The sequence below is a fragment of the Bos indicus x Bos taurus genome, chromosome 18 (genome assembly GCF_003369695.1).
Source record: "Bos indicus x Bos taurus breed Angus x Brahman F1 hybrid chromosome 18, Bos_hybrid_MaternalHap_v2.0, whole genome shotgun sequence".
Taxonomy (NCBI): Eukaryota; Metazoa; Chordata; class Mammalia; order Artiodactyla; family Bovidae; genus Bos; species Bos indicus x Bos taurus.
In genome coordinates, this window is record NC_040093.1 from 13924220 (window position 1) to 13948321 (window position 24102).

The following is a 24102-nucleotide window of genomic DNA, read 5'->3' on the forward strand; positions in this document are numbered from 1 at the left end:
AATCCACTCTGAATGTTTATTGGAAGGGATTTGAGCAAACTCTAGGAGATGGTGGAGGACAGGGGAGCCTGGCATGCTGAAGTCCATGGAGTTGCAAAGAATTGGACACGACTTAGCAACTGAACAACAGCACAGCTGAGAGACTGTGCCGGGACTGAAGACGGCCCATGGTGGGGGTGGAATGCGCTGCTCTGAAAGCCTGAGGAGGGGATGTATTTTGTCCTCAAGCCCCAGGTTGGCTGCTAGGACTTTGCTAGACCCTGAAGAGGGAAAGAGAAGGAGGCGCTGTTCTCTAATTTTATTGAGAAGAGATACAGTCTTGAGGGAGTAGCCAGGTATTGGGAACCTCCTAGTTTTGAGGAAGGATGTTATTCAGTCTTTGGCCCCCCCAATAGGAAGAAGAATGTGTAACCATGGAAGCATCTCTCATCTGAGGAGGAAAAACAGCCTAGTCTAAGGAAGGAGGCATAGCCTTTGAGGCCTTTGGTGAGGAAAGAGGACCAGACTTGAAAAAGCCCTAGTCCGAGGGAAGAAGCACAGCCTCTGTGGTGAAGAAAGAGGACTAGCACTGGGGAATCTCTTAGTCTGAGGGAGGAGGCGCACCCCTGCTTTTTTTACTTTCTCATCGGAAGCTTCCAAACCCCTAGAAATGCCCTAGTAGAGGGGCACCATCTGGCGGAACAAGCAGGGAGGCTTAGAGGAGGGGGTCGGGGGTGCAGGTGGGGTGGCTCAGGAGAGGGTCGCGGTGCCCAGCGCGACGGTCAGCACCGGCAGGGCGAGGCGGAGGCCAAGCGCTGCGCCCGAGTGGCACTTGGGGTCCAGGATGGCGCGTTGCCTGGCGTTGCAGACGGGCCGGCCGGCCAGCCGGTGGCCCGGGAGCACCGGGAAACCCTCTTCCTGGCACAGGTCGCGGGTGCCGCAGCCGCGCACGCTCAGGTTCCGGCCGCCTGCGGAGACGAGGGTGGGGACGGGGACGTGAGGCTGCGCCCCGCGAGGGCGCGCGCCTGGCGCACGCACTTCGCCACTGGTATCAGCGCCGCGTCGCTGTCTCCAGACTCCCGGAGTTCCTCCAATGCAACAGACTGCCCGGAAACTCCCTCCAGCCTCGCGCGGTTGCCTTCCTAAAAGGCTCTGTCACGTGGAAAGGGGAGCACAGAGCGCGCCAACCTCGGAGGGAATGGCCGGCCCTCAAGCCCATCTGTGCCCTCCAGGAAAACTTACCGGCAGTGTTCTGAGCCTTGATCTGGAACTGGTCACCACCGTTCCTTTCCTTAATCTTTGTGTGTTACTCATGTGTTACAGGTGTTCTTTCACTTGTATTCAATATTAATAAAAATTATGACACCTGGAGGCCACTCGGCTTCACACATCCCTCCAACCAGTTTCCCAATTATTTCCTAAGCTCCTCACAGCCCTATATGATTAGTATGACAGGATGTGACGTATTTATATAAAAATGTAAATATGCCAGAGTAACCAGTTTATTAAGGACTTGTGAGAAATTTGAAAGTGAAATAGTCTGGCTTCCCAGGTAGCGCTAGTGGTAAAGAAACCACCTGTCAAGGCACCTGTAGAGGCAAGAGATGAGGGTTTGATCCCTGGGTCGGGAGGATCCCCTGGAGGAGGAAATGGCGACCCACTCCAGTATTCTGGCCTGGACGATCCCATGGACGGAGGAGCCTGGAGGACTGTGGTCCATAGGGTTGCACAGAGTTGGACTTGACTGAGCAGCAGGTACACACCAGCAGGAAAATACTTAACTACAACTGTTGGTGTTATTTTTAGGTCCTTATCTTTTAGCCATATGTGGAAATGCTGATGGTTGAGTAGTAGGATATCTGCATGTATTCAAAATAACATGGGGCCTGGATAGAGATGAAGCAGGATCGGACATGAGTAGGTAATGATCACAGTTGGGTGAAAGGTCCACAGGGCTTATTAAACCGTTTACTCTTATATTTGCCTTGGAATTTCTCCATAATACAAAAGTTAAGAAGAAATGTAAGCCTCACAGCACAGTCTGAGTTTATGTCATCTTGCCCTGAACTGGAGTACACTTTCTCAAAGAGCCAAGTTTGTGAGTCATGGTCCCACACCCACCGTCATGCACACCCATCCACACATGTACACACACACACACACCTCAATCCCAGTCCATATGAAGCCCAAGAGACCAGAGAACAAACCACACAAACACACCCAGGCTTCCTGCTCACTGACATATCACCCCTTCTCCAGAAACACCCACACACTTACCCCATTGTGCACAAAAAACTAACTTCCCCAGTTCATCTCTTCCCTGGACAGTGATCGATTAAAGAGCTGTTCTGTCCACCTGAGCCTTATTCACATTTAACAATGATAACCACTAACACTGCTGCAGCTGCCACTGCTAAGTCGCTTCAGTCGTATCTGACTCTGTGCGACCCCATAGACGGCAGCCCACCAGGCTCCCCCGTCCCTGGGATCCTCCAGGCAAGAACACTGGAATGGGTTGCCATTTCCTTCTCCAATGCATGAAAGTGAAAAGTGAAAGGGAGGTCGCTCAGTCGTGTCCGACTCTTAGTGACCCCATGGACTGCAGCTCATCAGGCTCCTCTGCCCATGTGATTTTCCAGGCAAGAGTACTGGAGTGGGTTGCCATTGCCTTCTCCGAACCACTAACACTGAATGTCATCAATTCCAAGATGCAAATCCCTATTCCCCAACAGACACACACACACACACACACACACCATTTAGTCACTCAGTTGTGTTGTACTCTTTGCAACCCCATGGACTGTAGCCCACCAGGCTCCTCTGTCCATAGGATTTCCCAGGAAAGAACACTGGAGTGGGTTGCCATTTCCATCTCCAGGGAATCTTCCCAACCCAGGGATGGAACCTGAGTCTCCTGTCTTGGCAGGCAGATTCTTTACCTCTGAGTACATACATATATTTTTGAATACTTTGGAAGACAGCTGTCTTCCTGTCTTCCCATCACCTTAGATTTGCTGACATGCCATACATAGCCCTTACTATGTTCTAGAATTATGCTCTTCAGTACAGTAGCCGCTAGCTGTATGTGGCTCTTGAGCCCCTGCCATGTGGTTGGTTTGAACTGGGATGGGCTATGAGTGTAAAACCCATGTGAGATTTCAAAGACTTAGTAGGAAAAAAATGAATGTAAGATTTCTCATTTATCATTTCTTATGTCATTTGCATGTTGAAGTGATAACTGTTGGATAAGTTGGGTTAAAAATATATTATTCATTTGGTGGAAACCAACACAATTCTGTAAAGCAATTACCCTTCAATTAAAAAATAAATCAATTTAAAGTTAAAAAAAGAAGCCAGAGGAAAATATATTATTCAGTGAATTTCACCTTTTACCTTTTGCAAAAGGCTAGTAAAAAATTTTAATTTGCATATGTGGACATTGTATTTCTTTTGGACAGCACACATCTAGAAGCTTCATGGATTATCTTATTTAATATTCATAACAGATAAGAGACTTTGATTATCCTCTTTCTCAGATGGGGAAATTGAGGCACAGACAAAGAAAGTCCCCTACCCAGAGTCACCCAGCTCATAAGGGCTAGGATTTGAACCCAAGCAGCCTGGCCCCAGAGTCCTGCTTTCTGCCCTCTACTCCATCACCTTTCTCATGAACTCATCTCATCCTCATCAAACCCTGTGAGGTATGTACCGGGGTCCTGTGCTGGCTCCCAGCAGGTATGCTTCTAGCATCCCCACTTATCAGAAGAGAAAAATGAGGCTAAAGGAGATGAAGGTGCTTGGGCCTCACAGGGTCAGTGATGGAACTGGGCCCCCCAAACCCAGGCATGCCTGTATCCAAACCAGTGTGTTCAGACGCACTCATGCACACGTGCATGCGCACACACACACACACACACACACACACACATCTTACCTACTTCGGACACCAGATTTACGTGGATACACTCGGTCTCCCTGCTGGGACACTGCATGTAGAAGGAGGGGCTGCAGGGCCCCGAGTGGCCCCCAGGACATGTAGGACACACGAACTTACTCAGGGTGCTTGAGGCTGGCAGGGCGGCTGTAGAGGGGAGAGTGATGGTCAGCCGGGAGGACTCTCAGGACCTTCCAGGGTCCTTCATGTGCTCATAGGCTCTACTACAGGGGGATGACCTTAATGGGATTTCCCAGGGAGCTGCAGTCAAGGTAGCTTAGGGCAACCTGACTGGTAATGAGGATTGAGTGCCTACCCTCCTCAATCCAGGACAAACTCTCCTCCAAAGTCACCCCACCACCTCCTTGGCCTCCCATCTGACCACTCTCTGGTGGCAGCTCACCAAGAGGACCGGGCTCTTGGCAGTTGCCTTGGCAACAGGTGGTGTTGACCCAGAAGCCGAAACCAATGCTGTAGGTCAAGGCAGAGATGGAGTTTGCAGGTGTGCAATCCTTGGAGGCCACACAGGAACCATTTCTCCAAGCGACAGAGTTAGTTGCGCCTAGGACTGGAAGGATATGGAGGGTGGGTTCATGAGAAGCAAATACGAGCCATCTTCATTTCCCCACTAGGGACTGAACCCACATGTTTACCAGCACCCTCTGCTGTGGAAGTGCTGAGTCCAGATCACTGGACCGCCAGGGAATTCCCCAAATCATTGTTAAGTCATGAAGTCTGTTTTTTTTATCATTGTGGTAAAAAGTATATATATACATAATACAAAGTTTACCTTCTCGGCCAGTTTTAAGCGTGCAGTTCAATAGTGTTCACTATATTACATTGTCGGGTAATAATACATCTCTAGATTTTTTCATTTTGCAGAATTGAATCTATCACGATTCTGCTTTCTTTTTCCCTGATTTTGACCACTCTAGATACCTCAAGTAAATGGAATTATACAGTATTTATCTTCTTGTGTCTGGTGAAGCTTCTATATTTTTAGCTGCTTTGCCATTCAGGAATTCCTATGACACTTGCAGCATCACGTTTTAAACTCCCATCCTCTGTTGCAACCAACCTCTGTCCTTCATAGCCAGGAAAGGGTTACCATGGCTAGAGTTGAAGCAGCAGACACAGGAGGGCAAGGAGAGGTCTTGGATGTCTTCTGTCCCCTTTCTGCCCGTCCTCGCCCATCCTGTCCCAGGGGCGCTCACCTGTGATGCCCACTGTCTGAAGGCAGTGGTTCCTATCTTCAGTGCAGGGGAGAGGGTTGCAATGGTGGAGGTCTGAGCAGGTGAAGCACGTGGTGACCTTAGCCTTGCTGTGGGCCGTGTAGGGACCTGGGGAGAGAGGAAGATGAGCTGGCTGGAGGATACGTGTGTGTGCGTGCACGCGTGTGTGTGTCAGTTTCTGGGCACATAGCTATATGCGTGTGACGGTGCTGTGTGGATGCACTTCTGTGATGAGGCAGTTTGTGTGTATGAGCATCCAGGCCTGTTTCTCTGTGCACACGTGGTCATGCGGCTATACATGCATGTGCTGCACTCTGTGTGTTCTGGAATTGTCTGAAGAAGGGTAGGAATGTTTGTGTGTCTGCTTTCGTGAGCTCCTCTGTGTGTGGGTGTCTATGTTGCTGTGGTCGTTTAGTCTCTAAGTTGTGCCTGACATTTTGCGATCCTATGGACTGTAGCCCGCCAGGCTCCTCTGTCCATGGGATTGCCCAGTCAAGAATACAGGAGTGGGTTGCCATTTCCTTCTCCAGGGGGTCTTCCCCACCGAGGAATTGGACCCGCGTCTCCTGCATTGTTAGGCAGATTCTTTACACTGAGCCACCTGGGAAGCCCATGTGTCTGTGTAGGAGGCTGCTCTAGGGAGTCTGTGTTTCCAGCAAGGTTTAGGGTGCTTGGATATACATGTTGGTGCACAGATGTGTATGTTAGCTAAGTGTTTCAGTGTGTGTGTATATTTTGTACTTGTGTGTATTAATATGTGTGTGTTTGTACCTTTCTCTTTCCCAGTCCATGTGCTTGGATCTGACAACCAACAAACATCCGTGTGTGTGTCCCTGCACAGATGTGTCATATATCCACAAGGACTGTACCCACAAAAATTCCATGTCCCATCTCCCAGTTGTCAGTAATCCTAGTTTGCCCTTTTTCTCTTTCCACGTTGTAAATTTTAGCTCTCAAGTCTACCACTTTTTTCTTCATCGTCATCATTCATTTAATCCTCTAATTAGTTTTGAAAAGTAAACTGCCTAACAGCTGGTAATCTGAGATAGTAAAGGTGAGAATGTTCCTGCTTTGCCTGCAAGTTCAGCAAACATATCTTCTTTATCACAGGACTGTCTTTGCTGTGCAGGTTCTAACAAGAGTATTTTCTATGCCCCCAGGACACTGAATCCAGGTTTGAAAATTACCTTTGCTCCTCTGAAATGTCTATAATTCTGCTCCGTTGTCACTTAAAAACCTGTTGCTGGGACTTTGCTGCTGATCCAATGGCTTAGATTCCACTCTCCCAATCCGAGGGGCCTGGGATTTCATCCCTGGTCAGGGAACTAACCCTACATGCTGCAACTAAGACCTGGCACAGCCCAATAAATTAAATAGATATTTTACAAAAAAAAAAAAACACACACAACTGTTAACGTGGTAAATACTATCTAAATTAACATCTCTCTTTTCTGGAAGACAAAAACTATTGTCAGTGTTCTTTGGTAAGCCAAAAGAAGGCTGTTGTCAAATGCGTCTTCTTTCACAAGCCAGGAAGTGAAGAAAATGTAAAGACCATCAGATTTCTTCTAAACCGAGTTTAGATCTCGAATCTCCTTTACACAACAGGATGTTCTCGTTTTGACGTAGTGCTCCTCTGCAGGCGTGTTTTGGGTGCTGGGATGTAAATGCAGATGGTCTGTGGATGTGGACCAATGGGATTTTCTGCATCCAGGTGTCGGGTGGTGTGAGTGCATCTGTGTGCATCTGTGTGGTGGTGTGTGTGAGCACGCGCCTTCGCACATATGAGTAATTGCATTCTCTGAGAGCTTGATGGTAGGGAGAGGGGATACTTGGGAACACATAAGATCAGAAAGGGCATTAGGGACCCAGAGAGGGCAAAGAGGGTAGAGTCTCAGGAAGTCTGGGTTCAAAGCACCTGGCTGGGTGGTAGGAGTCACATGGCTGCATTCGGGCTTGGTGATGAGACGAAATCCAGACCCTTCCGGGCCCAGCGTGGTGTTCGCTTGCAGGTGGCAGATCTCTGGTGTAGCACAGCCTTTCAGGGTTTGGGGGGTCCCTGTAGAAACAAGATAAAGTTGGCGGGGGAGACTCAGAGCTTGAGCCTTCCCAACTTGATGTCTGTCTTTCTCTGTGTGAAAGTTTCCAGCTCTCTTGATTGTTCTGTATGATTCATTATCAAATCTATCTGGTCATTTCTTACAACCTCTTGTTGCCCACTCATTTGAAGGGTTCTAACTGTATTCATATATGTCACATATAACTACGCTATGTTCTGTGGCTGCTAACTATAATAGCTGAGTTCCTTGTGGGCCCACATCCGTCGTTTGTTGCCACTGCTCTCACTCATGTTGGCTTGTTTCCTTGTGCGTTTCATGGGCTCTGGATTGGGAGCTCACATGGGGTTGATGTCATCCGTGGGAGTCCTGGAGGCTTTTCCCTGGAGAGCATTTGCCTTTGCTTATACTGAGATCAACTGGCCTATGCTTTGTCAGATAAGTCAGATCAGCTGACTCACTGGAAAAGACCCTGATGCTAGGAAAGATTGAGGGCAGGAGGAGAAGAGGAAGACAGGATGAGATGGTTGGATGGCATCATCAACTCAATGGTCATGAGTTTGAGCAAACTCTGGGAAAGAGTGAAGGACAGGGAAGCCTGGTGTGCTGCAGTCCATGGGGTCACACACAGTCAGACAGGACTTAGCAACTGAACAACAAACTACTGAGAGCCAGGGGTTCTACCAACCTGGGATCATTTCAGTTTCCTTCCAAGATCCCTGACTTACATAGGGGTTAAAGAGTCAATTCTCCAACCATGCTGTGGACCCAAGATCTAGTCACTTAAAGCAGGCTTTTTTTTTTTTTGTTTTTGCCCACACTGAGAAGCATGTGGGATCTTAGTTCCCTGACCAGGGATCGAACCCACACCTCCTGCACTGGAAGGTGAGGTCTTAGACATAAGACCACCGAGGAAGTCCCTTAAAGCAGGCTGTTATAAGTATTTGCTCTCAGGGCCACTGTGCGTTACATGTTTACTCACTGATCTTCTGATTTCTGCTCACACTTTAGTTTTCTTTGGGGACCCTTGGAAATCTCCCTCAAGCTCCCAAAATCATGGGGAAACTTTTGTACAGCATCTAGTTCATCTGTAAACAGTGGAACCAAGGGGGATGGGGGGTGGGAGCAATCCATCCTGGAAGCAGGCTAAAAGATTAGAGTGTATTGCCTGCAGAGCAGTTAAAAACAATAAAACCAACTGAAAGTCGGTCTGCTTTTTATTATCATCATATACCAGCATTTCTAAACAGTGGTAGTGATAAATACCTCTCTCCACCGGAGCAGACCACTCCTACCATTCTTGTTCCTCTCACGCCCACCCTCCGAGCATGCCACTGTTTGTAACAGAAAGACCCTGCAGAGGATCTAGTCCACCAGACTGCTAGGAGCAGAAGCCCAGACCACTTCTCTCCTTGACTCTTCACAGGTAATCTAGTCTCTGATCAGTGTGGTTGTGTTCCAAGCCTTTTGTTCAAAAAGCCTCTGCTCCATCCATTTGCAAACACGTGATGATTTAAAAATACACCTGCAGGGATTTCCCTGGCGGTCTGGTGGTTAAGACTCCACCTTTCAACGCAGAGGATGCCATTTAAATCTCCGATGGAGGAGCTAAGATTCCACATGCCTCATTGCCAAAAGACCAACACATAAAACAGAAGAAATATTGTAACAAATTCAATAAAGACTTTTTAAAAAATGGTCCACATTTAAAAAAAAAATCTTCCCTGGGGTAGGAAATGGCAACCCACTCCAGTATTCTTGCTTGGAGAAGCCCATGGACAGAGGAGCCTGGCGGGCTACACAGTCCATAGGGTCGCAAAGAGTCAAACACAACTAAAGCGACTGAGCACGCATATCTAAGGCTTAATAATAATAAACTTATTTTTTTTAATGTGAAAAATAAAATAAAACTACATGTGCACATTCTTTAAGACCAATCGGTGAGGGTCGATACCTCCTCTCCAATGAAACCAGATGGACTTTTGTGATTATTTCGATCAATAAAACATAGACGACATGACAGGCTGTGAATTCCAAGGCTAGGTCATAAGAGACCATGCAGCTGCCACCCTGTTTGCTGGACTACTTGCTCCTGAACTCTTCAACTGCCATGCAAAGATGGTGGCAGCCTTGATGTGAGGAAGCCCAATGAAGAGAAACCACACAGAGAAGCTTTGAGATTACATGGAGAGAGAGGTGGCCAACTAGCCCCAACTGCTGCCTTGTTTGCTGCATTAATCAATGTATTGGAGCTCTAGCCACTGTATAAAAAGCCCCAAGGCAGCCATGCTGTAAGGAAAGCCAATGTAACCAATGTGGAGAGAACACATGGAAAAGCCCAGATTCTACGTGTACGAAATGCTCATTAAGCCCCTAGTTGCCCCTCGGTGTCAGCTCCAGCAGCCCTCTAAGTGTATCTATGTGAGAGAACAGAACTTTCCAGATGAGCTTTTCCTGAATTCCCAACCTACAGAAACCATAAGAGTTAATAAAATGATTGTTTTTTAAGGCACTACAGGTAAGAGACATTTAAGTAGCAATAAATAACCGGAACACACATGCAAATGAACGTCAACACTGATTTGTGCAGACAGCGTGGAGGCCGGCCATGCAACTGACCTCCTGAAGGGAACCCTTACCTCCATGCCATGTCCCACTGAGGGTGAAACACACAGTCTGGTTTCCAGTGCAGTTCATGACCGACAGGGAGTCACACTGAGCCAACTTATTCCTGGGACCGTAATGGCACTGCAGCCCGTTGGGCTGGGCTCTGGGTCTTGCTTCTGGTGGGAGTGGTTGTAATGAGAGTGAGATGGGGCTGAGGGAGACCCCCCTTTCATCCCCCTTTTCCCACCCTCTGTTCTTGCTGCTTCCACCCACCACAATCTTCCTCCAAAGTGAGACCAATCTGGTCTGAGACACCTCCTTCTGGTCCTTGAAGACTGATTCCAAGGAGCAGTGAACAGAATCAAAGGTGGAGTTGGCCCCATGCTGTCCGTTTGTCCTAAGCAAACCTTCATGCTGAAGTCCAAGGGTTCTTTCATTCATTCCACAAACATTTCTTGAGCACCTACCCTGTGCCAGGCCCTGTTTTCAAGACATTGGCCACACGGACAAAAGCCCTCCCTCTAACACCCCAAATTCCAAATGTGATGAAAAGGCGATGCTGTTATTTTAGATCTTAAATATTGTGGGGTTTTACAAAAGGGTAGTTCACCACCATCTGGTTAATTCCAGGTTCTCCACCATCTGATTAGTGTTCAGAGCTTTCTTAGAGATCTGGAACATTGAAGAGGAAGCTATTTAAGCATATTTTTTTTCCTTAGTCAAAACAGCCACAGATTGTTTTAACATGGGTTTATACTGAAACATTGGCAGATACAGAAAAGTAGAGAACTGTGCTGATTAATAGATGGCTTCTCTCTACACGTGGTTATTAAATACTTAAACTGTGGGTGGTTCCCTTTGGGATGTGCTCTGAGTATAAAACACACCCTAGACGGTGTGTTTTCAGAGGTTTCATTTGGGAAAAGAAAGTAAAAATATCTCATTAATAATTATATATTGATTATCACCATGTTGAAATAATAGCTTGGATATGGTACCTGAAGATCTATTCTTAAAATTAATTTCACCCGCTTCTTCCTACTTTTGAATGTGGCTACTAGAAAAGCTTTCATTCTCTGTGTAGCTCACAGTTTATTTCTACAGACAGCTATGGGCATCTTGCACGTGTGTATGCTAAGTCACTTCAAAGGCCAGTCGTATCTGGCCCTTTGAGACCCCATGGACTGTAGCCCGCCAGGCGTCTCTGTCCATGGGGATTCCCCAGGCAAGAATACTGGAGTGGGTAGCCATGTCCTCCTCCAGGGGGTCTTCCCAACCCAGGGATCAAACCCAGATCTCCCGAATTGCAGGTGAATTCTTTACCACCTGAACCACCAGGGAAGCCCTACCAAGAGACAATTACTCCAGTACCCCTGAAACTAACACAACATTGTAAATTAACTATACTGCAATATAAAATGAAATATAAAAATATTTAAAAATCTTAAAGAGCAATAAAGTAAAAATATGGACTTCTCTGGTGGTCCAGTGGTTAAGACTCCATGCTACCAATGCAGAGGGCGTGGGTTCGATCCCTGGTCAGGGAATTAAGATTCCACATGCCATGTAGTGTGGCCAAAAGATAAAAATTAAATTAAGATTACCAGTAGAAGAATCTGAAAAAGAACAGATATATGTGTTTGTATGACTGAATCACTTTGCTATTCATTTGAGATTAACACAATGTTGTAAATCCAACATAAAATTTAAAAATTTTAAAGGAACAAAAAAATAAGATAAAAATGATCAGTAGAAGAATCTGAAAAAGAATGGATATGTGTATATGCTTATTTTGAAATTTAAAAGAATGAAAAAAATGAGACAATTGCTCCAAGTAGTCTAAAGTAGTCTCTGCAACTTTTCTTTACACATAGGAGCTTTGTTTGATGCAGTTATACTCCTAACTGACAATCTATATGCTGACTAGCATACCCCGCTCTCGGCTCAGACCTGGATGTTGTATTTGGTTGATGTGCACAGTTTAGGAGGAGGGAAGTCCCAGGGGTCTGGACGGATGGCTAGTGGCCCCAAGTGTGGAGCTGTCTATAGAGTCTCCCCACTGATACACCTGCCAAATTCAAAACTCCTTCTCTGGGAAAAACAGCCAAGCAACAAAAAGTGATCTTTATCACCGTTCAGGGCCAAGTTTGGAAGGAGCCAGCGAGGAGATGCTCACCGTCAAGGTTGAGCAAGTGCAGAGTCAGCACCAGAAAACGAGCATTTCCCCTTAGCCTAGACCGAAGCTCATCACCAATCATGACATATCTTGTTCTGTTTGACTAGACTTCAGGCAACCCCTCTCCTAAGGAGAAAGAAGAGTCTGGAGCTTCTGTTAAGTGCCGCCCCCCACCACAATAACTCCATAAGTACAGCTACAATTTATAGAGTGCCTACTCTGTGTCAGCTTTGCACTCTCTGCAACTCTTGCACAAATTATTGCACACCCATTTTCCAGATGAGAAAACTGAGGTTCTTCTTGTCCCCATCAGCCAAGCAGAGCCAGAGACTAAGGCCAAGTTCCCATGACACCCCACCAGGGTGTGTGATCCCTCGGGCCTGGCCAACAGACCTTGTGGGGTAACACTGCTACAGTTGTCTTCACAACAGGCTGTGCGGATCCAGAGACTCAAGCCAGGACCGTAGGTCAAGGAGTAGACATCTTTTCGACAATCCCCAGGGGCCACGCAGGACCCATTCTTGATGACAGTCCCATTTGCTGGTGACAGAAATTGAGGATGGGAAGTTAGAGACCTCCCTGCCCCAAAGCCCTCCGGGACCTCTGCCCCCTCTGCAGCAATCCCCACAGATCAGTCTGGGGCTTCAGATGGTGTTGAGACCACCCCCCGCCACCCCCACCTCCCCACTGCCATCCCAGCAGCCCTGAGCTAGCTGAGCTACGAGGTGAAGTTCGAAACCTTCAGTCCCGGGGGGGCTGGTGCAGGCCACTCTCCTCCAACCCCTGCCCACCCACTTTGTCCATCTTCCCTACCCACCCCCCGACCCCGGCCGGCCCATCCCCCACCCAGCTGCAACTGGCTAAGCAAGCAGGCGTCCTGGGCCGGAGGACAGGTTTTCTCTATGCAGTTCCCCAGCAAAGGGCAGACTGGACACGTCTTGGTGGTCCCTGTGGGGAGAAAGGGGTGATTATACCCTGAGATTTGAGAAGGAGGGAAGGAGAACAAACACATATACTCATACGCAGACACACAAGTCAAAAATAGAGCTAAGAGGGACTTCCCTGGCAGTCCAGTGACTAAGATTCTGTGCTTTCAGTAGAACTAACGGTGGTGGGAGGGCTGCTGGGAGAAGATCAAGGAACATTTTCCTGGTGGTGGGTAAATGGCATTCCAGGTGGGTGAAACATTGCAGGTAAAGGTTGGGAGCTGAAATCAGCATCTCGTCTGCATGTAACTTACCAGTTCTCACCATGGAACTCTTTCTCCAAACATCTCCCCCTTCCCCCACCAAGTCCAGAACTGAACAGATAAGAGAGTCATTTCCTGAACTTCCCCCTTGAGGTCCAGTGGTTAAGAATCCACCTGTCAATGCAGGGGACATGGGTTCTATCCCTGGTCTGGGAAGATCCCACATGCCGTGGAGCAACTAAGCCCGTGTGCCACAACTATTGAGCCTGTGCTCTAGGGCCGGGGAGCCAAAACTACTGAAGTCCTGACACCCCAGAGCCCGTGCCGCCAAGACCTTGTGGGGTAACACTGCTAGTGCCACCCAAGAGAAGCCACCACAATGAAAAGCCTGCACACCGCAGTATAGCCCCTCTACTCTCCTGCAGCAACCAAAGGCCCCTCCAAAAATAAATAAATCATTTTTCTTTTTTAAAAACAGTGTCATTTCCCTTCATCGGCTGAGGACCACCCTGTCTGTCCAGCAGGTCTTAACCCCCAAGACGTCTCTGAGGCTCTTCCAAGAAATCTCAGGGCTCTAAGACACACACCCTGAAAAGGTGTATGGCTGACCTTGACTCACACCGTCTACTTATAGAAGAGGTAACTGAAACCAGATGGAGTTTGAGTTTTACCCAAGATCACACTGTGAGGTCCTGGGCTGGGTCTTGACTGTTTAGTTCCTATCCTGAGCCAAAGTGAAAGTGTTAGTTGCTCAGTTGTGTCTGACTCTTTGTGACCCCATTCTCCAGGCAAGAATACTGGAGTGGGTTGTCATTTCCTTCTTCAGGGGATCTTCCCGACCCAGGGATCAAACCCTGGTCTCCCACATTGCAGGCAGATTCTTTACCCTCTGAATCACCAGGGAAGATCTCTCCTGAGCCAAAGGTAGCAGAATCATAACCAGAGGGAAGATAGTCAGGTGAGGTAAAGGAATAATAAGTTATTATTAATAACTCACCTTCAGGCAAGGCCACTTATGGCCTGATATTGTTCTAAGTCCTTAAAATCTTTAAACAAAAATTTTTGTAAGTTTAGAATTATGTTTTATTTGGGGCATTCCTGAGGACTTAAACCCAAGATACAGCCTCTTATATAGCTCTGAGGGACTGTTTCAAAAATGTAAGGGAGGAGTTTTCTGGAATATAGTACAGTATAGGAGTTTTTGCAAAAACAAAAACAAGAAAACAAATAGTTGAACACCAAAAGGTTACTGTTAATTAAAGAAAACCCAGAAGTATCAAGTTATTTAATTTTGCACTTTTCTATCCCCTCTAACACATAAGTTCAGTGAGAGCCCTGCCCCCAAGAGCCCCCTGAGGGCTCTATCATCCTCATTTCACAGATAGGGAAACCAAGGCATAGAGAGGTTAAGTGGCTTGCTCAAGGTCACGCAGCTGAGAAGTGGCAGTGCCAGGATTTGAGCCCAGGCAGCCGGGCTTCAGCACTATGCTCTCAAACACCCCATCCAGCTGCCTCTGCTGAACAAAAAACCAAGATACAAGAAGCTGCCACTCGGACTCCCATCACCCCCTCCCTCTCCGAGGAACCACACACAATGCACCTTACCTTCTGGGACTGCCAGCGCTCCCAGGAGCACTAGAAGTGGGGGGAGCCAGAACATGATCCAGGCTGGAGAGGAGGAAGAAGGACCAAGGTGCCCTGGCCTTTTATTCAAGGGCCTTGTCTAGGGTGTCAGCCCTGGAAGAGGGAGAGCAAATAGGCGGGGTGGATAGAGCCCCACCTGCCAAGCTGGCCACTGGGAGCAGGGCAGGGGCCTAGAGAGCTTGGAGGTGGGGAAACTGAGTCCTGAGGGGCCTGGGGGACAAGCCAGAGGCTATTCAGTGAAGCCAAAGAAGGACAATTGGCCTGTTTTTGTTGTTTTTGTTTTCTTCTTTCCTTTTTCGCCCTTTTTTTCCTCCCTTTTTTTTTTTTGTTTGTTTTTTGGGCATGTTGCTGTTATTAATATTATTACTAATAGGTTTGCTGGTCATTTTATAGGAGACATTAACTCACTGGATCCTTCTAATAATCCTACAAGCCATTATCATTAACCCTCGGAAGCATATTCCAAAATATTTGACCAGGGACTACCTTGGTGGTCCAGCAGTTAAGAATCTACCTGGCAGTTCAGGGGACGCAGGTTCAATCCCTGATCAGGGAACTAAGATCCCACATGCTGAGGAGCCACTGAGCCCACATGCCTCAGCTAAGACCCGACACAGCCAAATAAAAAATAAATAAATATCTTTTTAAAATATTTGACCGTCAGTCAGTACAGGGCAGGCTCTGCAGCAGTAACAGTTCAGCCCCATTACTAGAGTGCTGTTCTGGTCCCCTTCACCAACCTGGTGATTCCGTTTTAGTTAGTAGAACTTGGGGGTGTCTGGGAAGACCCAGACATGCCACGAGTTGGGGAGCAGCCAGGGTCTTGGAAGAGCAGATTTCTATCAACCAAATCTGGTTAAAGTCTCAATATTTTAACAGTTGGTATGGTTGCAATCAGCCCTGAGTTTCCCCATTTTACAGAGAAGGAAACTAGAGCTCAGAACAGTCCAGGCCCTTGTCTGAGGCCACAACGTGAGGATTCTGGCACAACCAGGATTTGAACCCAGGCCCCACTGACTTGGCTCCACCAAGAAGGGAAAGGGAAGACATCGCGCCCCTCCTGACGAGGCCCACATTGCTCTCTTGCCCTCACCTCTGAAGAAAGGCTTGATTTGCACATCTGCTCAATGGGAATAAGATCCATCTCAACCACCCACAAAGGGCCTTATAGTCCCAATGCTTGGAATGTCTCTTCACCAGCTTTGAGTCCCACCTGCCTCTCCTTTGAGAAGTAACTCTGGGACTGCCCCTTCCCTCTCGTTTGGGGCCCCAGTGTGTTGAGCCCTGAGGTCCATTTCTTTCAACTCTGAAATCCTTATGATTTGAAATCAGAATTGATCATCTTCAATGGGCAGTTCCATCCTCCTGCAAGCTCTGAGCTCAGGGGCCTCGGTCATGGACCCCTGCGCTACCCCCAGGATCTATATCTGGTCTTAGGAGACCACAGCTTGGCTGACACTTCCCAGGAAGGAAATAAGTTAGACCCTCAGGGCTCTACCAGTCCCTAAGCAGATAAGAAGAGAGATATATCACTGCCCTGGTGACACTAAACTGGGATCAACCCAGAGCCCTCAGGGAAGGCTCTATTGGCTACATTCCTGTGTGGGTGATGTATACTAGTGATGCTCAAGCTTCAAGGAAACCACACGCGCATGCCAAGGAGGGTGAGCACTGAGGAATCAGAAGGCCAGGATTCAAGTTCCAGTTCTGCCTCCTGAAGCTGGGTGATCTTGGACATTTCACGCACCTGAGTCTCAGTATTCTCATTTGTCAAGGAGCGCACGTAGGAGGACTTATGTCATACGGCTGCCATGAGGATAAAATGAGCTGATGCATCAGAGAAGAACGCTGAGAACAATAGATGCTCGATGGCATCATCATCTCATCATCGTCTCATCATCATCTCCCCATTATAATCGTCATCATCTGGCAGTGGGCCTGGCAAGGCTGGGGTTGGGCTGTCCTCTCGGCTCAGAGGAGAGATCCCAGCAGAGAGAAAGGACCACTCCAAGGTCACTTCACAGGCCTTGCCAGGCTTTCCAGACTCCGGGGCGGGGCCCTCGATCAGGGTATAGAGTCAAGGAGGCCACTTGGGAAGGAACCAGTCCTAAAGAGAAAGGCAGGAGGCTGGGGTGGGGCGGTGTCTCTTCCCACCATGGGATGGGATGCTGTGGCAGAGACGAGTTTGGGGAGGAGGCCACCTCCTTCCCAGGTGGATCCCCAGCCTCTTAGTTCAGGAGAAGTGGGAAGAAGGGAGAACAGTCCCCAGGGAGCCTGGGGTTCTTGGAGGAGGAAGCAGCTCCTGGTGCTTTGTGAGTAGCAGCCTGTCTCCTCAAAGGTTAGCTGATAACTGAGGCTGAGTAAACAGGCCACCTACTGCACAAACACGAGGTTTTCTGAGTAAAGATTGTGAAGGGCAAGGAAATGTCCCTTCCATGCCTCCCTGCCCTTAATTTAAAACCTGGAGGTGGGGGACCTCAGGGCAATTCTCTAATGCATGTCCAAGCAAATATTCCCAGGTAGCTGAGTGATAAAGAATCCTCCTGCCAAAGCAGGAGATGCAGAAGATGCAGGTTCAATCCCTGGGTTGGGAAGATGCCCTGGAGGAGGAAATGGCAACCCATTCCAGTATTCTTGCCTGGAAAGCACCACAGAGAGAGAAGCCTGGCAGGCTATAGTCCAGGAGGTCATAAAGAATTGGACACAACTGAGCACGCACCCACCCCCCCCCTTTTATAGACAAACAACAGTATATGATACACACAATTCTGCCCCTAGATTTTTCCACCTGACAATCAGGTAACCTGAATTACACAGTTTCCTCTTTCTTTTTCCTGTTGGATAAGTATACCTCTTGTACAGTTTGGTACAAACCTCTAGGACAGTTCACTGAGTAATTACAAACCGCTTCGGTGAAAAACGTAGGTACAGAGTTCTGCGTTTCAGAAGTGGTGAAGTGTTTTTGCAACATCAGGAACGTTTTCTACATTTGTAAATTTGAGAGCGATTGCAAAACGACCGTCTGTTTCCACTCCCGTCAGTAGTGTGGGGAGTGCCTGTTTCCCATAGACTCCCTAGCTTTGTGCATCATCCAGGTGTTTTATTTTTGCCTACCTGTAGGAGAAAGGGGTGTGGTAGGACACCATGCTGTATGTGCCCAGTTGCATCAGACTCTTTTGCAGCCCCAGGGACTGTGTGCAGCTCGCCAGGCTCCTCTGTCCATGGGACTCTCCAGGCAAGAATACTGGAGTGGGTTGCCATTTCCTCCTCCAGAGGATGTTCCCTACCCGGGGATTGAACCCACATCTCCTGCATTGGCAGGCAGATTCTTAACCACTGGATTACCAGGGAAGTTTCGCCATTGTGTGTCTTCTTCCATCCTTTCCTAACTTTTTGTCAATTCACAGGAGCTATATCCATGTCCTGTGGCTGCCACAGCAGACTACCACAAACTGTGTGACTTGAAAGAGCAGAAATGTATTATCTTGCAATCTAGAGGCTGGAAGTCCAAAACTGAGGTGTTAACAGGACAGTGCTCTCTCTGCAACCAGTCAGGGGATGCTTTCTTGCCTCCTGGCAGCTTCTAGTGATTTACTAGAAGTCTTTGGCTGGCAGTTTATAACTCCAATCTCTGCTTTCAGCATCACATGGTCTTCTCCCTGTGTCTTTGTTGTCACATGACCACCTTCTTATAAAGACATCAATCACATTGGATTAGGGGGTCCACCCTACTCTACTACGGGTCTTCTCTGGTGGCTCAGACAGTAAAGAATCTGCCTACAGTGCCGGAGACACACCCCAATGTCATGAAACCAGGGGGAAGTGTGGCAAAGAGGACTGATGGAGGATGGTCTGGAAAGAGGCTAAGGGCTCCCCACCCCTGGTTCTTGTCCCCCCAGGACAGCATGGTAGTTACCCAAACCCAGTATGGTAGTTATGAGCGTGAGCCGTAGAGCTTGGGTCCAAATCCTGACTCTCCACTCTGACCTCATCTTAACTCATTACATCAGCAACAACATCCTTGTTTCCAAATAAGGTCACATTCTGAGTACAGGGAGTTAGAACTTCAGCATATCTTTTTCTTTGTTTGCTTCTTCTTCTTTTTTTTAAATAGGCACACCCTTCAACCCCTGATTGGAACTTTTAATCTATTAGCAATATTAACTCTCAGATCACAATGATTATTTCTGCTACTGTACCTAAGTGGGGAAACGTAAGCTGCTAAGAGCTTGAGGTAGGAAAACCTTTCGTTGCACAAACTCAGCAAATGTTTTTCCTCTGGCTCCCATCCTCTCTCCAGGCCGCCCCAATGTCATGAAACCAGGGGCAAGCGTGGCAAAGAGGACTGATGAAAGATGGTCTGGGAAGAGGCTGGGGGCTCCCCGCCCCTGGTTCTTGTCCCCCCAGGACAGCATGGTAGTTACCCAAACCCAGTATGGTAGTTATGAGCATGAGCCGTAGAGCCTTGGGTCCAAATCCTGACTCTGTACTTACAAGTCATCACAGGCAGGGAACTTAACCTCTTACCTGCACCCAGTCCCTAAGTCGTGCCCAACTCTTTGCAACCCCACAGACTGTAGCCCACCAGGTGCCTTTGTCCATGGGATTCTCCAGGCAAGAATACTGGAGTGGGTTGCTATTTCCTCTTCCAGGGGATTTTCTCAACCTCCAGGGGATCTAATCCACGTCTCTGTCTCCTGCATTGCAGGTGAGTTTTTTACCACTGAGCCACCTGGGAAGTCCAATAACCTCTGGTATTCATTTGCTATTGTTGCCATAATAAATTACTGCTTTAAAGCAAAAGGAATATATTCTCTTACAGCACAGGAGGTTGAAAATCTGAAATGAGTTTTTTTATATGTAATTACACATTTATATATTTATTTATACTTTATATATTTTATTCATGGACTGCGCTGGGTCTTAGTTGCGGCATGCAGGATCTTTCGTTGCAGCATACAGGATCTAGTTCCCTGACCAGGGTTGGAAACCGGGCTCCCTGCACTGGGAGCACAGGCTTAGCCACTGGACCACATGAGAAATCCTTGAAATGAGTCCTAAGGGGTCCAAACCAAGGGGTTAGTAGGATGGCGCTCCCTCCAGAAACTGTAGGGGCTCAGTGATCTCTTTGCCTTTTTTTAGTAGCTAGAGCTGCCCCTCTTCCATTCCTTGGTTTGTGGCCCCTTCCTCCATCTTCAAAGCCAGCAGCAAAACATCTTCTTTCTCTGACCCCAGTTTCCTTCACTCTGTCTGTAGTCGCATGCCCACCTGCCTCCCCTCTATATTGACACTTGTGGTTACACGTAGGGCCCACTCAGATCTTCAGGATCAGGGATGTCCCCATCTTAAGCTCCTTGACTTAGTCGCATCTGCAGAGACCCTTTGTTCACATGAGGTAACGTCACAGGTTACAGAGCTTAGGACCTGTATCTCTTAGGAGGTCATTGCTCAGCCTAAAGCAAGAGATAGATGCACGCCTCCCTCCTGCCCAGGGTAAAGTGATTGAAGATTCATTCCCTGTGGGCTGAAACTCCAAGAGGAGAATAGCAGGACAATTAAGAGAGGAGGTCAGGCCCTGCCTAGACCACATATTTCTTTTTCTCAAAGTCAGGAGATTGCTCCTTGGAGGCCAAAGGGGAGTTATGATAACAGATATTCTCTACCCATACACATTTTTGGTAGAATTCATCTTGGCTAAGAGATGCGTGTGCACATATGGGAAGATGCTGAGATACATCACCTATGGACTGTGAACCAGGCCAGTCAAAATGATTGGCCAAAGGAAACCCAGAAGAAATGCCCCATGAAAGTAATTCAAACTGCAAGAAGGTGCAACTCAAGAACTCTCTCTCTCAGTCCACCTGCGTGTCTCTCCACACATACTGTACTCTTTTTCCTCTTAATAAATACTTGACCTGCGTCACAACTGTCTGTCTTGGTGGAAATTATTTTCTGCAGAGCCAAAGGGCCAGGGCCCTTGTCACTGGCCACTGGTCTAGTGGCTAGGATCTGGTGCTCTCACCACCGCGACCTGGCCTCAGTCTCTGGTTGGGAACCCAAGCCCCGCTCCAGGCCGTCTCAGGCCGAGGCCACCTGATCAAGCCTACTACACCTCTCTGAACCCTCAATTTCCTCAACCGTAAAATGGGGGATTGGGAGGATTCACCAGGTTATATAGATAAAGGACTCAGACCACTCCCCTGCATGGCTATAGAGCCCAGTCAAACCGGGAGGTGGAGGTCCTCATTCATGGTGTCCCGCTTTGGGCCTCAATTTCTCTATCTGGAAAAGGGGGGGAAAGGAGTGTGGACTTCAGGGTCTCCCAGCTCTGCCTCTGCCAAGGGTAGGTCCTCCTTTGTCCCTCATTTTTGTAGAGGGAAAGGCGAGGGCCTGAAAGGAGATGTCCCCCATCTGGGAGGTAGCCAGGCCAGGATGGGAAAGCCCATGAGTATTGCCTGTCAGGCCTCCTGGAGTTGGGAAGGTAATAGCTACAGCCCCACCTCCACCATCAGCCCAGGCCAGAGGGGGTCACTTCCTCAGTCAGATGGCAAGAGGCTGAGGGGATTACACACACACACACAGGCAGTGTCTGTCAATCTGTCTCGACTTTTCTCTCTTTGAAGGCAACAGAGGGTCCTTCTAGCTAACTCTGTCCGTTAATCTCTCTCTGCCTCTGTCCTTGGCTCTCAGCTTCGGTCTTCTTTTGCAATGAAAAAATATTTAATTTTGATAAAATGCATATAACATAAAATTTGTCATGTTAAGGGTACTGTTCAGTAGCCTTAAATACATTCATTGTTGTGCAGCCAATATTCAGAATCTGGGCATTTAAAAAACTTTATTTTATATTGGGCTATAGTTGACTTATAATGTTGTACTAATTTTAGTGGTACAGTGACGTGATTCACTTATACCTATACACACATCTGGTCCCATCACATCATGGCAAATCAATGGGGAAACAGTGACAGACTTTATTTTGGGGGCTCCAAAATCACTGCAGATGGTGACTGCAGCCATGAAATTAAAAGAACCTTACTCCTTGGAAGGAAAGTTATGACCAACCTAGACAGCATATTAAAAAGCAGAGACGTTACTTTGCCAACAAAGGTCCATCTAGTCAAGGCTATGGTTTTTCTGGTAGTCATGTATGGACGTGAGAGTTGGACTATAAAGAAAGCTGAGTGCCGACAATTGATGCTTTTGAACTGTGGTGTTGGAGAAGACTCTTGAGAGTCCCTTGGACTGCAAGGAGATCCAACCAGTCCATCATAAAGGAAATCAGTCCTGAATATTCTTTGGAAGGACTGATGTTGAAGCTTAAGCTTCAATACTCTGGCCACCCGATGCAAAGAACTGACTCATTTGAAAAGACCCTGATGCTGGGAAAGACAGAAGGCAGGAGGAAAAGGGGACAACAGAGGATGAGATGGCTGGATGGCATCACCGACTCGATGGACGTGAGTTTGAGTGAACTCCGGGAGTTGGTGATGGACAGGGAGGCCTGGTGTGCTGCAGTCCATGGGGTAGCAAAGAGTCAGACACGACTGAGCAACTGAACTGAACTGAACTGAACTGATACACACATCTATTCTTTTTCAGTTTCTTTTCCCATTCAGATTATTACAGAGTACTGAACAGAGTTCCCTGTGCTATCAGTAAGTCCTTGTTGGTTATCTATTTTAAATATTGTTTTTGTTTAGTCACTAAGTCGTGTCTGACTCCTTTGAGAGGCCATGGACTGTATAGCCCACCAGGCATCTCTGTCCATGGAATTCTCCAGGCAAGAATACTGGAGTAGGTTGCTATTTCCTTCTCCAGGGGATCTTCCCGACCCAGGGACTGAACCTGGGTCTCCTGCATTGGCAGGAGGATTCTTTACCACTGAGCCACTAGAGAAGCCATATTTTAAAGTGTATGTCGAGTCTCTGTCCCTCTCTGATTTCCCCTGAGTCTGGCTGTGTTTGGCCCCTAGCTCTCTCATTCTCTCTCCTTTTCTGTCTCTATCTCTCTCGATCCCTCTCCCTCTATATTTCTACAGGAGATCTTCCTCTCCCCAGCCCTGGGAAACCCCCGAAACCCTTGGGCCTCACCCAGGACCCCACAGGCAGGTAGGAGCTGGGTGAGGCCCAGGTGAGTCAGAGGAGGAAAGAGCTGACATTCCTGCAGTTTTTTTTCTGGAACTGTCCACAGCCCAGCCTCCTGCCCTTCTCCTCCCATAACACGTCACCGGACCTCACAGTGTGTGTCACTTGGAGAGAGCAAGTCAGAGACAGAGACAGTGAGGGAGAAAGAGAAACATACAAATGGAGGATGGAGTCAGAGAAACAGCGAGAGACAAAGAAAAGGAGCGGGACTTCCCTGGTGATCCAGTGGTTAAGACTCCATGCTTCTAATACAGGGGCCCCGGGTTCAATCCCTGATCAGGGAACTGGATCCCACATGCTACAATAAGAGTTCTCCTGCTGCAACAAAGACCTGGTGTAGCCAAATAAATAAATATTAAAAAGAAAGAAAGAAAGACAGGAGCAAAATGGACATATTGAAAAAGACAAAGAAGGACTTCCCCCTGGCCATCCAGTGGTTAAGACTCTGTGCTTCCACTGCAGGGGTGAGGTCCAGGCACTATGGTCCCATATGCTGCACAGCCAAATAAAAAAAGGCAAAGACACAGAAAGGGAGAGACAGATGGACAGATTTCAGGAAACTAGAGCAGTCTGGGGTGGGAGGATGGGAGGCCTCCGAGTTATTTCTCTGTCTTCAAATAAAAGAGGAACTCATAGTCCATAGCGATGACGTCATCTGGCCAGGAAGCGGCAGCGCCAGACCACAAGCTCCGAGAACTAACGAACCTGAAGCTACTTTTCACCGAGAGATGCTTCCACCCACCCCAGACCCATTTCACAGCTGGGAAAAGCAAGGATCCATGGAGTGAAGCCACCTGCCCAGGGTCCCCCAGAAGCAAGGGGCTGAACTGGGTCTCAAGGCCACCTGGGCCAACACCCCGACTTTCTATCTCCCCACCTCATCTGCATCAGTATCTCATTCAGTCTTCACGCCAGCCCCAAGAGGGGCTGGATTTTCCACATGAGGAGACTGACGCTTGGCGATGAGGATATCGGTTGGGCTGTACTATCCTGCTGTCGTCAGTACAATTGCTGTCCTCATGTGTCAACATGACAGTTCTACCTCCTGCCCTATCCTACCCACAGAGAGGAAATGCAGGACCAGAGTCTAGAATCTGGACCCAACAGGGATAACAATGGCAGTGACTCTTTTATTGA

The 24102-nt window shown here is 48.0% G+C and overlaps 1 protein-coding gene across 2 annotated transcripts in view; it reads right to left on the minus strand.

Annotated features, from left to right (window-relative positions):
- LOC113876405 overlaps positions 1-24102 on the minus strand; it is a 27335-nt gene continuing 3233 nt past the window's right edge. For both annotated transcript variants that reach the window (XM_027515586.1, XM_027515585.1), the window contains 9 exons: positions 14780-14911; positions 12832-12933; positions 12379-12525; positions 9842-9985; positions 7064-7204; positions 5128-5253; positions 4317-4481; positions 3914-4060; positions 1-947 (listed from right to left, as the gene is read on the minus strand). In XM_027515586.1, the coding sequence (XP_027371387.1) occupies positions 730-947; positions 3914-4060; positions 4317-4481; positions 5128-5253; positions 7064-7204; positions 9842-9985; positions 12379-12525; positions 12832-12933; positions 14780-14834 (1245 nt within the window). In that variant the 5' untranslated portion in view covers positions 14835-14911 and the 3' untranslated portion in view covers positions 1-729. The remainder of the gene's footprint in view (positions 948-3913; positions 4061-4316; positions 4482-5127; positions 5254-7063; positions 7205-9841; positions 9986-12378; positions 12526-12831; positions 12934-14779; positions 14912-24102) is intronic.